The sequence below is a fragment of the Chroicocephalus ridibundus genome, chromosome 8, assembly GCF_963924245.1.
Source record: "Chroicocephalus ridibundus chromosome 8, bChrRid1.1, whole genome shotgun sequence".
Lineage (NCBI taxonomy): Eukaryota > Metazoa > Chordata > Aves > Charadriiformes > Laridae > Chroicocephalus > Chroicocephalus ridibundus.
Window position 1 is genome coordinate 48,239,890 of NC_086291.1, and position 14,998 is coordinate 48,254,887.

General features: G+C 51.5%; 1 protein-coding gene across 1 annotated transcript in view; it reads right to left on the reverse strand.

The window, feature by feature from the left end:
* Positions 1-2,255: 2,255 nt before the first annotated feature.
* Positions 2,256-14,998, reverse strand: part of SYT17 (synaptotagmin 17) — a 40,707-nt gene continuing 27,964 nt past the window's right edge. The window contains exon 8 of the mRNA XM_063343878.1: positions 2,256-3,374. Within this exon, the coding sequence (XP_063199948.1) occupies positions 3,178-3,374 (197 nt within the window). The 3' untranslated portion in view covers positions 2,256-3,177. The remainder of the gene's footprint in view (positions 3,375-14,998) is intronic.

The window sequence follows — 14,998 nt, forward strand, 5'->3', positions numbered from 1 at the left end:
AGTGTATGTACATGACACCCCCCTCCCTGGGAAAGAGAGACCACATGGCTGAGGACAAACTCATGGGCAAGAGCGCCTTGTGTTAACAATTCATCCCTAGTGCTGGAGCAAAGCACATGGCAGGTCTCAGGTCAGCTTCAGTGGATGCCCACAGCTCGTGCTGCTGCCCATGGACCCCATGTGGAAGAATATTAATGTTAACGGCATCAACTGCTGAGACCACGGTCCCTTGTCTGAGCCTTTTCAAGTTACGGGAAGAGATCGGCCTCCTACAGTGCATGTTTGCCCAGGACACCCTGCGGGCTCCCTCTCCACCGTGATTTATTGATAAGACAAACCAGGAGGAAGCCAGAGAACAGAGCTTTGCTATCGACCTCGCTGTGGGACAGAGGAGGAATTTCACCTTGCAGAGAGGCCGGTTAGAATTGAAAGCCCCCCCCATCCACAACATGCTCTGAAAGAGGATGCCCACGGCCAGCCCTGCAGCAACCACTGTCCCCATCGCTTTGTGCTGCTAGCATACGCCACTGTGCTGGGGCTGGGCAGCAGCAGGGACCTACCTGCAGCGGTCAGTAAAAAGCAAGGGTGTTCACCAGGGCACAGCGTGCACTGCCACACCAGGGGTAAAGTCCTACCTGTGTTCACCCCCAGCCACAACAACTGGGCGACAGTTCGGCAACAAGGTCCTCAAGGCCTTTTCTGTCATCCTCTATCCAAGGCCACGCAAAGCTTGGCCCATCAGCAGGGTGTCTGCGCTGAGATGGCTTCTGGATCAAGAGAGGAGGCAACATCTCTGTAGCCTCCTTGTATGCTTTGCATTCCCTCCTCCTGGATGGCAGGGTCACCGTACCAGACTGCCTGTCGCATGGAGACGTTGTCACACAGGGATGCTCCGAGCGCAGAAGGGAACGAAACACCCACAACTCAACGTAAACCAGAGCAGGTCCCAGAGCGAAGGTGTGCTGCAGGGATGCTGGTATCAGAGTTACAACACAGACCTTCACGCTGGAGTGCAAACACCCTCTACTGCAGCAAGGACTATTGACCAACACACCAACATCTGCCCAAACAAGCACTCAGCTTTTTTTTTTTTTTTTTTTTTTTTTGCTTTTTGACTCACCTGTCCATAACTGTAGTAGCCAAACAACAAAGAGGTGAAATAGGCATATAAATGTATTGTTTTCTTTTAAAAATCAAAATACTAGAAGCACAGGAGGTAACGGGAGCTCATTCTGGGCAGCGCTGGATGAACAAAGGGGAGGGAGATGACCGCCACCTGCCCCACCGCAGGATGCTCTGGACGGGCATCGCTCTGGCCTCCAGTTTCAGAGCGGCCACAAGCGAAGGCAAAGCTTCCCGCAGCACCAGTCCCCACCCCAAACACCTCTGCTCTGCTCAAGGCAACTCTCCCGCTTCCAGTGAAAGAGGACTTTGCTCTGAGCGGAGGCAGACAGCGAGCACACTGGTTTGCTCCTCTCCCAAGCAGCCGATGGGGTCCCTGGGGACCAGCACGGCTGTGGGAAGGCTCCGCACCGTGGGGTGCATGGAGGGGGAGCGGGCCATGGGCACAGGACACTGCAGGGGCCACAGGCCACTGCCCAACCATTTCACAGCTGCCCGAGGGAGCAGGATATGGCCAGAGCCCGGGGCCCCGCTCCACCTCCTCTGCTTGGTCACAGCAGCACTGATGTGGCAGAGCCGACCCATCCGTAACACCCGGAGGTTTTCCAGCCCAACACAGATAACCACTGCTGGAGACAGAACCGATCCTTCCTCCTCCAGAACGAAGACATGGAGAGACAAGTCATGAGCCAGGCCCGGCTCTCTTCAGGGCGATGTCCTTCTCTGACTTCTTCAACGGGCTGTAAACAAGACACAGATTTCTATGAAAAATAGAGCAATAATTTGGAGCCCACTCCCACAAAGAACCAAGACCCAGAACCCGGTGCAGAGACTTTGTCTGACCCGCAGTGCATTGGGCATCTTCTGGATGGGACGCACGCAGGGCCAGAGCCATGCACTTGGCTCGCTCTCCCGACCGATCTCCATCAGCCGGTCCCCAGTTCCTCTAAAATGACTCCTGGTTCATCTGCAGTGAGCATCAAGGGGGTAAACGCCAACACTTTGGTGTTCCTTGTGCCATAAACATAACTGATGGAACTCAACACAAAGCTGAACTCTGCTAACAAGTATCACCCCAGCCTACGTGACACAATTAAATAGAATTTTATTTTCAATAAATATACAATCTGCATCATACCAGACAATATGCTGTGAAAAAATAAAATGTACAGAAGCAACCAACAGGACAGCTTGACCGTAGCTAAGTTCACTTGGTGACCTGGAAAACTACCTGGGTTAACACACACAACACAGAAAGAGCCACTGCAGTCTGTGAGAGAATTAAAATTCTGTAGTTTGGGTCTTCTGAACTGCAAAAGTCCCCCGCAGCAGGTTTCTTTTGCACAACGCAGGTTTGAAGAGACATGAGCTGACTTTCCTGGTACGAATGCTACTGGAAATGTTTACTTTGCTATATCATCACTGTATCTACTTGACGCACACAGACTGCTATCGAGAGTGGCAGGTCTCACCGCTGACGTGACGTTGGATCCGTTTGACGCGGGGCTGCACGGCCACACGTGCCCCGGCACACAAATGCACGCGTACGTACTAACAGGAGCTTAACTCTGTTAAAACTAGTACAAGGACAAAACTGGAGTCAGAATCGATTTCACCACAGGTTCTACCGTTTAAAAAAATATTCTAGCCTAATTACCACGTTCACCAACGAGAGCACACAGGTACTTATATCTCCAGGAGGATGAGCCATGGATTTGGACTGGAAGGACAGCGGAGGCGACTCCCAACTCTTCCGCCCGCTCAGCGCTTCCCGTGGCACCTCCACACACAGCCCACGCCGCCCGGCCACACGCTCCCCGGCGCGGGATGCAAACGGCTGAGCGGTGCCGGGTGCGAGCAGCGAGAGGTCTGGCCGGCCGGGCCACTGGTGGCCCCAGGGGAACGGCCAGGACCTGGGGGGGACACAGTTCACAGAGGCCAGCGCGGCTGGTGGGGTGCATGTAGGGTGTGAGGGGGGGTGTTTTGGTCGGTGGTTTATTTTTCTGGTTTTTTCCTCGTCCGCCTGCTTGGTCTGGCTGCTGTTAGTCCCCCACCTCATGTCACCTCCAGGGACGCTGGAGAGACGCGGTCGCACTCCTCCCGGGACCGCAGGCTGTGCCATTGCTCCACAGCCGTCCGGTGCGCGTTGAGCATCCGGCGCCAGTGGTTGGACTCAGGGGCACCCGTCGAGTACTGCCCGATCACGATCCTCCCGATGAAGTCGTTGCTGCTCTTCACGTTGTGCCCGTACACTGGGAAGAGCACAAACAGAGACCGGTCAAGGCAAAAGCATCCCTTGTCCACCCGGAGCCCTGCCCTTGGAGCCCCATCACGCAGCACAGCAGACGCCAGCGTTTTTGGCATCTAATTCAGCACCTCAAAAATTGAGTGAAATACATTGCAAATAAACAGGACACAAATCCACTGTTATCACTGTATCTAGCAATGGGCAAAGTAGAATCATAGGATGGTTTGGGTTGGAAGGGACCTTAAAGATCATCTTGTTCCAGCCCCCCTGCCCTGGGCAGGGACACCTCCCGCTAGCCCAGGTTGTTCCAAGCCCCATCCAACCTGGCCTTGAAGCAGAACTACATTGTGTAAAGAAATAGCAAAAGCTCCGTCTGGGCATCATGAAATGATGACAGCAGCCAAGCAGCCCGCACCTGGGTAAATGAACGGGCAGCATCTCAAACTGTCCTCCTCCAAACGCAAATGTTCATGCACCGTTCCAGTGCTAATCAATAGCCTTCCTGAGCCGGGGACAGGAATCACACACGTACAGGCTGTCAGCGGGATGATTATACAGAACCAATTTGCCATAATTATGGCTGCAGCTCCTTGTTAAAGTCCAGGAAACCGACCAAGGGAGAGACATCAACCCAACACCCTGTCCTTTGGATTAGCGCAGTCTCCTGGAACAAAAGACCGCAGACAGCAGCAAACTCTACTGACGGGCTGATCCCGGGAAAGGCTGGGCGCTGCTGCCGGGCAGCAGCAGAAGCACTTTGTGTTCTGAAGCCCTGCCTCGGCTCATTACAAAGTCGCACAAAAAGTCTGTGCAAACCGAAGCCTGCACATCCACGGCCACCGGTTGGAATATTAAGGATTAAAAAGTCTCCTCAGGAAAGAGAAGGATTTTTAAGAACAAATGTCTGCAGGGGCTCCAAATCCACCCAGGCAAGTTCAAAGGGGGAGCGCAGGCTGGCATGGAGCCAAGAGCCTGGCGAGGAGCCGAGTGCTGCCGCTGCTGCCCTGCCAGCAGCACCAGCTCTCCAGGGCTGCTGGAAACCAGCGCCGGCAGCAAAGCCATCCTTGGCATCCCTGGCAGCATCACTCGACGCAGCACGCACCCTTGCAGGCAGGGAAGACACCGAGCACTCCACCTCGCTTTTAGCCACGCATCTTTGTCAAGGCTGTGCATTCCCTATTGTAATATATCCCATATATAGTATCATTTTAACGTGGAACTCAGTGCCTCTACCGTCTCCTTCCTCTGCAAGGCTGGTTCCTAGCTACTGCACCAGTATGGGATCTTGCTCTGGGTGACTCAGGTGCCGCCTGCCAGCGCAGTCCCAAAATAAAGCTGCAGAAGGTTACATCTCGCTTTACACCTTCCGACAGCTCTGACACACAGGTTATGGGCAGGGATGCTTCTCCACATCAAATTACCGGGGGATATTTCTGGTTACAGCAAACCTTCAAGCATCCCAATCATTTCTCCAAATAATTGCACTAAAAACAAATTACACGGCAACTCAGAGCATTGTACGTCTACCCTCAAACTACGGTTAAAAATGAAATGGGGGTACATCTTCCCCTTAGGAAGACCGCATCCCTCCTGCCCGTCGCCACCAGTTATCTGGGGGTGAGGCCATCAGCTCTCTGCGACGTGCCGCCGAGGAAGTGCCCCTGTCGAAAGGCCAGGTTGGTGTTAGTTGGAAAAAGGCACATTTTGAGGGGGCAGTGAAGAATTTTAAGCCATCCATCTCCAACTAGTACACAGCCTGACAGAGTTATTAACGAGTTCTCCTACGAGGCAATGGATCACGAGTGTAGATAGCGTGGCTATGCTACATGTCCTGCTATGATTTCTTCTCCTAGAGAAAACAAATATTGTGATAAAATCACATAAAAATAACACCAAACCAAGTGCCTCCCTAATTTTTTTTATATAGGTGGTTTATTTCCCTTCTTTTTTCCAAGAATGAAAGAAAATGAAGCCTAATCCTGGGAGACAATACCAAGAAATTTAAACCAAGAAGTCTTAAAGGCCATCAATTAACCACAGGATAAATTAACAGTGGGGAAGTACCCCAGGCATACCAATTCTTCAAAAATAATCCGTCAGGATTGTAAAATGGGTAGGTGTGCTAACTAAGGGGACCTGTTATTTTACTGGTGATCCGAGTACTTTGAATTCTTATAAAGCATCTTGCTAATCTCATCGCGTCAGGTAATCAGCATGTTGATTCCTTTAGGGTATTAATGGGCTAATTATGCAAGCATTGTTGCTTCTATCCTTCACTAGTTTAGATGGCGAGTGCTAGAGGTAGTGTTGTGAAAATAAGCCCTCTTCTTTGCTCACATTCAGGAGCATGGTTTTCCCTGCTGCTGTCACCAGTTCTTCCAAGAGCAGCTTGGAAAGGACAGCTGTAGGAGCCCGTAAGCCCAGGGGGATGAGCTGCTGCACCAGCCTGGAGCCGTTCTGCTCCGCAGGCTCCCGTCCTGGGGCAGGGACGGGGGGCAGCTCCCCCGCTCCCTTCCCCTGCTGCAGCAATCACTTCTCTTCTCAAACAGACGAGGAAACATTGCCTTGAACGCCAACAAGCACACAATAGCCATTACACATTTTACACAATCTACACTCACGTCTGACCCTTCAGTCTGCTCCAAAGCCCAGCAGAAGTGGTGAACATCCCACTCTCGATACAGACCCCACACGTACCGCTCATGTGCCAACCAGGACTCCCAGCTGGCTCAGGCACTATCCCAAAATGACAACTTTTCAAGACAGAGGGTGAGCTCCGCACCGTCCTGGAGCTGACCCTGCCCTGGCTGGAAGGGGACCTGCCGATGCAGGAGACATCCACAGGTAGCCCCACGAGCCCCACTGAGCAGCAAACCCCTGCAGAGCTGCGGAAGGGCCACCAGCCTGGGGCAGGCTCTGCCAGAGACCCTCTGCTTTAATGCACACACGCGTGTGCCATCAACCTGCGCACCACGGCTATAGTCCCACCTGCAGCAAGGCCAACTCCACACAAGCTCGTGCCATTAGCCTCAGGAGGAGAAAAGCTCTGGCTCTTTCTTTTCAGCTTCTTCCACAACAGGTAGAGGTGAGAAGACCTTCTGGTCCAGCCCATGGGACAGCAGTTGGGCGCTGCGCCATGCTCTGAGCCCAGGTTACAGCACAAGCAGACCAAACTATATTCCCTGATGTCCTGATTCCCTGAGCATCCCCTGATTCCCTGAGCAACCCCTTCCAGAGTCTGAAAGGAGCTTGGAGTAAATTTCAGATTAAATCTACTCTTGGCCACAAGAAACAGTAACTCCGTGGAGCTGCTCAGAAGCAGAAAATGAGGTAATTATCATTTGCAGTTTTCAGACTGACCCAGGCTCTGGCTATGGACAGGTAGAGACCGCTTTCCATTTAAGAAACCTATTTTCCTGACAGAAACTACACACCTGATCTCATGAGCTCTTTTTCCACCATCGCAGTAATTTACACAATCGCAACATCCATTTCCAGGCCACCACCGAGCAAAAAGCAATTAAGGAAGCAGAGGTCAAACCAATTCCTTCTGCAGCTGCTCTTTACGGAGGAATGCATTTGGAAACAGAAAGGCTTCTTCAAAAAAATCTCCTTACAATAGAAATGCGGAAATATAAAAGAAAATTGGGTTCGCTTAGGTCTATTTAAAGGGTTGAATTCTGGAGGACAAACAATGCCACGTAAATAAAACATTTTTATGTTATAAACTTATTGCGCTCCCTAATGATCCGTACCAAACTGACGGGGGCCTGGGTGCCACATGAAACTTTTCTTTGGGGTTGGGGCCGACGTCCCCCACGGGGCTCTGGTGCGGGAGGGGAGGCTGGGTCGCACCTCCGGCCCGGCTGCCGTGCTCCCCGCAGGGCTGAGCAGCGCAGCACGGCGGGTACCCGGCACTGCACAGCCCAGAGCTGCATCCCAGCGGCGGCAGGGACAGCCAGGAGATGCCATGGGGCTTGGAGCTCCAACGCTTGGCTCCAGGTGCAACTCCAGCCCTAGCTTTCCCTTATCTCCTAACAACCTTGGTCACGTAGAATTGCTTTTCACCGGTTGACAGTTTTGCTTGTTGCTACATAATCAGGCACTCGCCTCTGACCAGCAGCTCAGGCAGCAGATCCAGCCAAAATGCCCTTTACCTTCCCCTTTGTGTCTGCCCTGAGATTTGCAAACCAGGTACTTGTGAAGAGCACACCTGCAAAACAATCGTGATTTATGACTTATGCGCAGTAGTAGAATTTAAGCTGGCATTTCAAATATTAATTCATCCTTTGATTGAACGTAATGGCAGCCTTGAAATGACCAGGAGGGAGCGCTAATTCAGAACATTTCCTTAAACTAACTGCAAGGCTATCAGTCCTGCTTAGGTGATGGAGGACCAGCTGCACGCAGAACCACCTTGCTCAGCTGGGGCCACAAACCACCTGCATCTCCTGTGAGCACTCTGCCAGACGTGTCCAGCAGTTACGGCCACGCTGCAACGCAGAGTCCTGCCGCACAGTGCCTCTGCTGACACTGGAGCGCCTGCGGCAGCCTCTCCTCTCCCGGAGTAACCGGCAGAGAAACCTCAGCATGCTGGAGTGCGTGGGAGCTCCGGCACAAATAATTTAACTCTTCTTCAGTCACCTACATCAGTTACCTGCAATGCAATTAAAACCATTTTTTTTATAGAATCATAGAACCATAGGGTTGGAAGGGACCTCTGGAGATCATCTAGTCCAACCCCCTGCCAGAGCAGGGTCACCCAGAGCAGGTTGCACAGGAACGCCTCCAGGCGGCTTTGGAATGTCTCCAGAGTTGGAGACTCCACCACCTCTCTGGGCAGCCTGTGCCAGGGCTCTGCCACCCTCAGGGTAAAGAAGTTCCTCCTCATGTCGAGATGGAACTTCCTATGGTCAAGTTTCTGCCTGTTGCCTCTTGTCCTGTCACTGAGCGCCACTGAAAAGAGCCTGGCCCCATCCTCCCGACACCCACCCTTTAAGTATTTATAAGTGTTTATAAGGTCCCCCCTCAGCCATCTTTTTCCAGACTGAAGAGACCCATATCCCTCAGCCTTTCTTCATAAGAGAGGTGTTCGAGTCCCCTGGTCGTCTTGGTAGCCCTTTGCTGCACCCTCTCCAGCAGTTCCCTGTCCTTCTTGAACCGGGGAGCCCAGAACTGGACACAGTACTCCAGATGTGGCTTCACCAGGGCAGAGGAGAGAAGGAGGATGACCTCCCTCGACCTGCTGGCCACACTCTTCTTGATGCACCCCAGGATGCCCTTGGCCTTCTTGGCCACGAGGGCACATTGCTGGCTCATGGGCATCCTGTTGTCCACCAGGACTCCCAGGTCTCTTTCAGCTGAGCTGCTCTCCAGCAGGTCAGCCCCCAACCTGTACTGGTGCCTGGGGTTATTCCTCCCCAGGTGCAGCACCCTACACTTGCCCTTGTTGAATTTCATAAGGTTCCTCTTTGCCCAATTCTCCAGCCTGTCCAGGTCTCTCTGGATGGCGGCACAGCCTTCTGTTGTGTCAGCCACCCCCCCCAGCTTTGTATCATTGGCAAACTTGCTGAGGGTGCACTCTGTCCCCTCGTCCAGGTCATTGATGAATATATTGAAGAGGACTGGACCCAGTACTGACCCCTGGGGAACACCACTCATCATTTCACTTGGAGAGAAGAAAAATAACCAGCAGTAATGTGCCTCTGTTTTACATCTGCCTTCTTACTCAGGCTAGACATCAAGCAGAACATGGGAAGTTATCAATGCCCCATCCCTGGAGGTGTTCAAGGCCAGGCTGGATGAGGCTTTGAGCAACCTGGTCTAGCGTGAGGTGTCTCTGCCCAGGGCAGGGGGCTGGGACTGGACGGTCTTTAAGGTCCCTTCCAACCCAAACCATTCCGTGATTCTGTAATTCGGTTGCATCCTGCGGAGTTTAAAATGCCATAAACAATTGAGCGCCCCTTGGCGCAAGGCGTGTGCACCCCTCCAATACACCACGTCGCAGGACAACATGCCAGCCCGCCGCTGGACACAGCCACAGGGACCAGCTCTCAGGGGAAGAGACCTTCAAGGAATTATAGGGCCCTGCCCTTTTCCTTTCCACTACAGCGTAAAGGTATTCAATCTCAATACTAGAGAGCAAAAAAAATTTTTATAGCTGGTCTAGAGGAGAATAACGGGTGCCTGGGTCAATCATCAGGTGTGAAAGTTGTTAAAAAAAAAATCCTACCCACTATTATATACCTGCAATTGCAGTTGCCACAGCCTGTAAAGGTTTCCCCCGATCCCCTTGGCCCACCAGGCTAGACACTGAATAAACACCTACGCGGTAAGTATTCTCCAGGCAGGGGCTTTGCAGCAGGGGCACTCCCAACCCCGCCGGGGCGTGCTGCGAGCTCCAAAACCCCCACGCAGAAACCTTCAACCACACAGCACAATGTGCCCGGATGCATCCTCAGATTACAGCCAAACCAGGGGAAAAGGGGAAAATAAGCCCGAGGCTGCACACAGGCAACTGAGCGGCAGAGTCTCGCTGAGGACACAGGTCTCACGAGACCATGGGGTCTCTCTGGCAGGAACCACAATCCCGTTGGCACTGACCCATCAACACTCCCTGCACTTCCCCATTTCAGCCTCAGGGCTCGGCAGGGTCTCACAAAGTGCCCTATTTCACATGCTTCCACGGTTCGTCCCCCGTCCTCTGCAGGCAGAAACCAGCGCCCAGCATTTTCTATGCTCTGCCACCAGCTAGTGGGTCTGAGCTGCCAGGTTAAGCAGGTCTGAAAACTACTTCTGAACTGCTTGACATCAATATTAAAAAGCTGTTTAGCACAAAGAGGGTGCTGCTAGGAGCGAGCAGCAGCAGGGCTAATAATGCACACCGCTAAGGTCACGGGTATGGACCAAATTCTGCCCCTTGCTCCTTGAACGTGGCCTGTAATATTTAGCAGAGAAGAGAGAAAAGCACAGGAGAAAACGCAGTGGTTTCACATTTATCAATTTAATCTCCATCAGGCTCCAATGCGCACGTAAAACTCGCTTCCCAGCATCTCCTCCGTGAGGCTGCTCCCTGACACGTCTGCGCCTGCCCAGCTCCAGAGGGAACTGGAACCGCTTGAGCGTGCGGCCGGATCCCAGCCACCCACAGAGCCACCGGGGCTCCAGCATCCAGCTGCTGCTCCACGTGGGAGAACGCCACCGCGCCAAGGAAACTCTCTCTGGAAAACCATTTCCCTCCTCGCCCTGCTGCGAGGGCAGCCCCTGTGCTCTGGCTGGGGCAGCCTGGGAAGGGGACCCTGAGAAGGGGACCCTGGGGATGCGCCCAGGGCTGCACCCCGAGCCGGGCATTTGGCTAATCGGGGTCTGGCCTCAGAGAGGGAGAGGAAAGTCCCATAGCAGAGAGCGGAGACCCAAGGAGCAGGGGAAAGGCCAACGCACAGGCGTGTCTCGCAGAGATCTCAAGGACACACAGGGGTGACACCTCACGAAACTATCTCATCAGGAGAAACTGCAATAAGGGACTGGATGCATCTAGTGCAACAGCTAAAAGGTATCGAAAAGGAGCATCTACAGATGGCTTTTTCCACCTCCAATTCCTCTTTTTTTTTTAAATTGCATCTTAATTCTCTGCACTATGAGCCCCAGATCCAACAAAGCCCATGAATGCCTTCCTGCATATTTATACACCTCACACGAACGGGCTCCAACACCAACGCCGCACAGCACGTGTACAGGAAGGCACGGATGGCCGCGCGGGGGAGGCAGCCTCTGCCGGCACCTTCATGTCCCTCCTCCGACGGCCACAGGCACAGGCATTTCATCTCCAGCCACTGCTCCAGCGCCCAGAACAGCTACTGCCATCGAGATTTTTCCTCATTTGATACACAGAAAGATTATGGCCCTGTGAGACGTTGGAACAATTTGTTTCGCCACGGCATAAGCCAAACAAGATGAAAACGCCGAGGTCGAGAGAGGTACGACGCTGCTTAAATTAATGGGCTTGGCACAATGAGCAAGCGCTCATCATCAGCCTGCAGAGAGGAGGGTTTGCTTGTTTCTTTAGGAGAAAAAGATTCCTGAAAAATTCTAGAGAGCTCCAGGACAAGCGGTTTCTGCTATGTCTGCAATGAGGTACCATTATTAACTACATCAGTCCACTTCAAGAATCTAATTTTGCCTTCTAAGCAAGCAACAGATTGGCTCAGGAAGCATCAGCATCTTGTTGCTCTCACCAGGATTAATAGTGTTTCACTCCTCCTCGTTAAAGCAGCGAGTCTGCTGCAGAAAGCCAAATCCATCCCTGCAGCATCCTCCCTGAGTGACCCCAACCCAGGACCGGGGCTGCAGGACCCCACTCAGCATCTCCGACCGACCCTCGCTGTCCCCTGCTCCAGGCCGACAAACAGCGCCGATTGCGGAGACCGGGAAGCCACCGATGGGGGTCTGGAGGACGGAGAGCAATGGGGACCTTCCTCCTCCCAGAAGGGTTTTTGAAGCGCTGCTGCGGAGAGGTTCAGCTGGGCAGGGTGGTCTCCAGGAGGCCAAGGTCTCCCACTGCCAGCGCGTGTCCCTGTGCCCCTCTCCCACCGCCCCAAGAGCGGGAGGTGTCCTCACAAGACCTGCTGGGTCACCTCGTGTGGCCACAAGACCCGGGGCAAAGCAGCCAGGACCGTGAGAGGCGCCGGCCGGGAGCGCTCCGCTCTCCCCAGACCCCAGCACGGACCATATGGTGTCCGGTGCATAAACACATGAAGTATTTTATAACACCAGACACAAAAGGCCAAATTCTGATCCAAATTAAATAGGTATAAATCCCTAGAAAATCCAGTGCTGACATCAATGTTTTTTTCTTTTTTTCCCTTTGGCTAGATAGGATTACACAGGTTTAACCACAGATTAGATTCTACTTCTGAGCTCCAGGTATATGGACTATACAGACTGTCCAATACTTCAGAAACACATGTCTAATAGACAACAAGAAACAATTTTCTAGTAGCAACTTGCCCAATTATCTATCCATCTAAGAGCTGTTATGGTGCCCAACACGATAGCATTTCAAAACAGAAACCTCTTCTTCCTCCTGCGTTCCAGCATGGGAAAAAAGCACTTTCGGTTGCCTCATACATTAGTGATTATTTTTTTTCCACATATATGTGTGCAAAAGACAAAGTGCCTTAATATTTTTTTGTGGGAAAGAAAAAGCGATAGGAGAAAGGAGAGATGAAGATCCAAAGCAGCAAGTCAAAATGTAGATGTGTAATGACGCCAAACACATTGCGGTTTCCATCCCTGCAAACAAGCACCTGAAGAGGACGCTGGCATCTGAAGGTCACGCTTTCACGCTGTCCCGGTTTGAGGTAAAACAGAACCAACTTTGTTTAGTAATTTTATTTCTTAGCTAGACCTCTTCTAACCCTCTGAAATTAACAGCATGTTGTGTCTGAAACGGCTCGTTCTCAGTGATAAGAGAGTTTGTGCCAAGGGATGGTACACAGAGAGGCTCTTGATTGTACTTATTGCTATAACAACCAAGGTCAGCTAATTTTTGTTATTTGCCCCATTGGAGGGTCAGAAATGGAAAAGCGTAGAGGGGTCCCACCTGCGGGGAGGAGCGGACAGGACAGGGGACCCAAAATTGACCAACAGGGGTATTCCATCCCATCTGCCCCATGCTCAGTATAAAAGCTGAGGGGTCAAAGGGTCAACTCTCTTCCTTCAATGTCTGATGTCTGAAGAGGACCCTGCCTGTTCATCTGCCTTTGATCCCGATCCATGGGCTCCTGACTCCAGCGCTGGAACCCGGTTCCTACCCGTTGCTGAGTCCAGCCTGGGACTTCCCCAGTACTTGCCGGTGACGTCACTCTGGGAGCTTAATATGGTTTTGTACCTACTGTATCTATTTCATTATTTTCCTTTTCATTTTATTGTTAATATTTCATTAAAGTAGTTTAGTTTCTTCTAAACTCGTAAATCTCTCTATCTCTCCTCCTCCTCTCCGTACACGAGAGTCTGGGGGGGAGCATCTGTCGCCGGCCATTAGCCAATTTGGCCAAAACCACGACACACACAGCCAGACAAATCAAAATTTGAGTGTATTTCTGGAGAAGCCGGAGGACAAAACCGTTAACAGCCTTCAACCTGCTCAGCTAATTGGGGCATTTGGAAATCAGCCTGTTAATTAAAAAAATACTGTTGAAAAGCCTTGCTAGATCTGCATCCCATTCATGGGACTTTTATAAATCTCGTGCAGGGCAGGCAAACACCAAAAGCATCACCTTGTCTCCAACACCTACACAAGTCTGACCAACAGAGGTGACGGGGAAAAACCAAATCGTTTTAAGGTCTGAGGAGCTTCAGCTGTCTTCTCCTCAACCAGGAGTCAAGCTGCCTTTAGGACGCACACAGAATGAATCCTAGTTAGTCTTATTTCCAGCTACGATGAGCAAGTGTGGGTGCTTGAGCTGTAAGCCTTTGGCACAGCAGTTTGACACTCCGCCTAACCTGGTCTCACCTGGACGGTGAAGTCTGGAGCTGATGACCACCTTCAGCTTTGGCCCATCTCCATAGAGCCTTTTCTGCCAGGTCAGGGCTGCTCTTCTCCCCCTAGTCTCCACCACCACCGACTGCCCCAGAAACCCTGTCACGGGGATCAAGAGCATACCAAAACATTTTCTCGAACATCCAAAAAATGCTCGTTAGACAACATACAAAACCAAACTGGTCTGTACCAAGAACATCTCCAACATCCCTGGGAGCAAAGGGTGACAGCAGGCCAGAGCTGTGCTGTGCGCAGCAGCGGCCACCTGTGCCATTAGTGACCATTTATTCCAGATACAGAAACATCCCAAAACATCCACCTCTGATGAGAAGTCAGGATTTCAAGGAAGATCCAGTTCCTCTCATCTCAAGCTGTAATGCCACATAAGGAATGGATAGACTCAAACAGGCAGTATTTCTTCAAAAAGAAAATATTTCAGTGAAAGCAAAGCAAACTAAACTATCCAGAACTGCACCATTGGCAATACACACCAACAATGATTTTTTTCCCCTCTAAAATTTCAAATTTCATTAAATGGTCCTTAAATGTTCTCAAAGGCCAAGGGAAAGGGAAAAGGAGCCAACAGAGGAACCAGGTATGTTGGATTAAACAGCAATCTATTATTTTAATCAAGTACTGCCTATTAACTGGAAGTTGATTAGAGCCTTGGGATAAAGCATCAAAGTGATGTGGGGGTGAGAAGACACGCGTTGTTACAGCCCATGGAGCACGGAGACACTTGATGGTATTGCCAGTCCCCCTGCAGCAGCCACCGAAACCACGGCTGTAGGTGCGCAAGGTCTCACTGTTCAACAATGCCCCCTCGGGAACGCAAATATTTATAAAAATAAGTTTTAAAAAAAAAAAAAGTCCAAAATCATTATAGAAAATATAGATATGGCCCATTTTAAAAACATACTGAAGAGTGAAGAGAATCATATAAAAAAATCCTACAAATGGTTTAAAAGAGAGAGTCCCCGTGAGCTGCCTCCTCAGGCAGTACCTACGATGAAGATCTCACCAGCCATCACACGCGTATCGAGGCCGATCCCTCCCTCAACAAGCAAACCCTGCCCCAACCCTCTTCC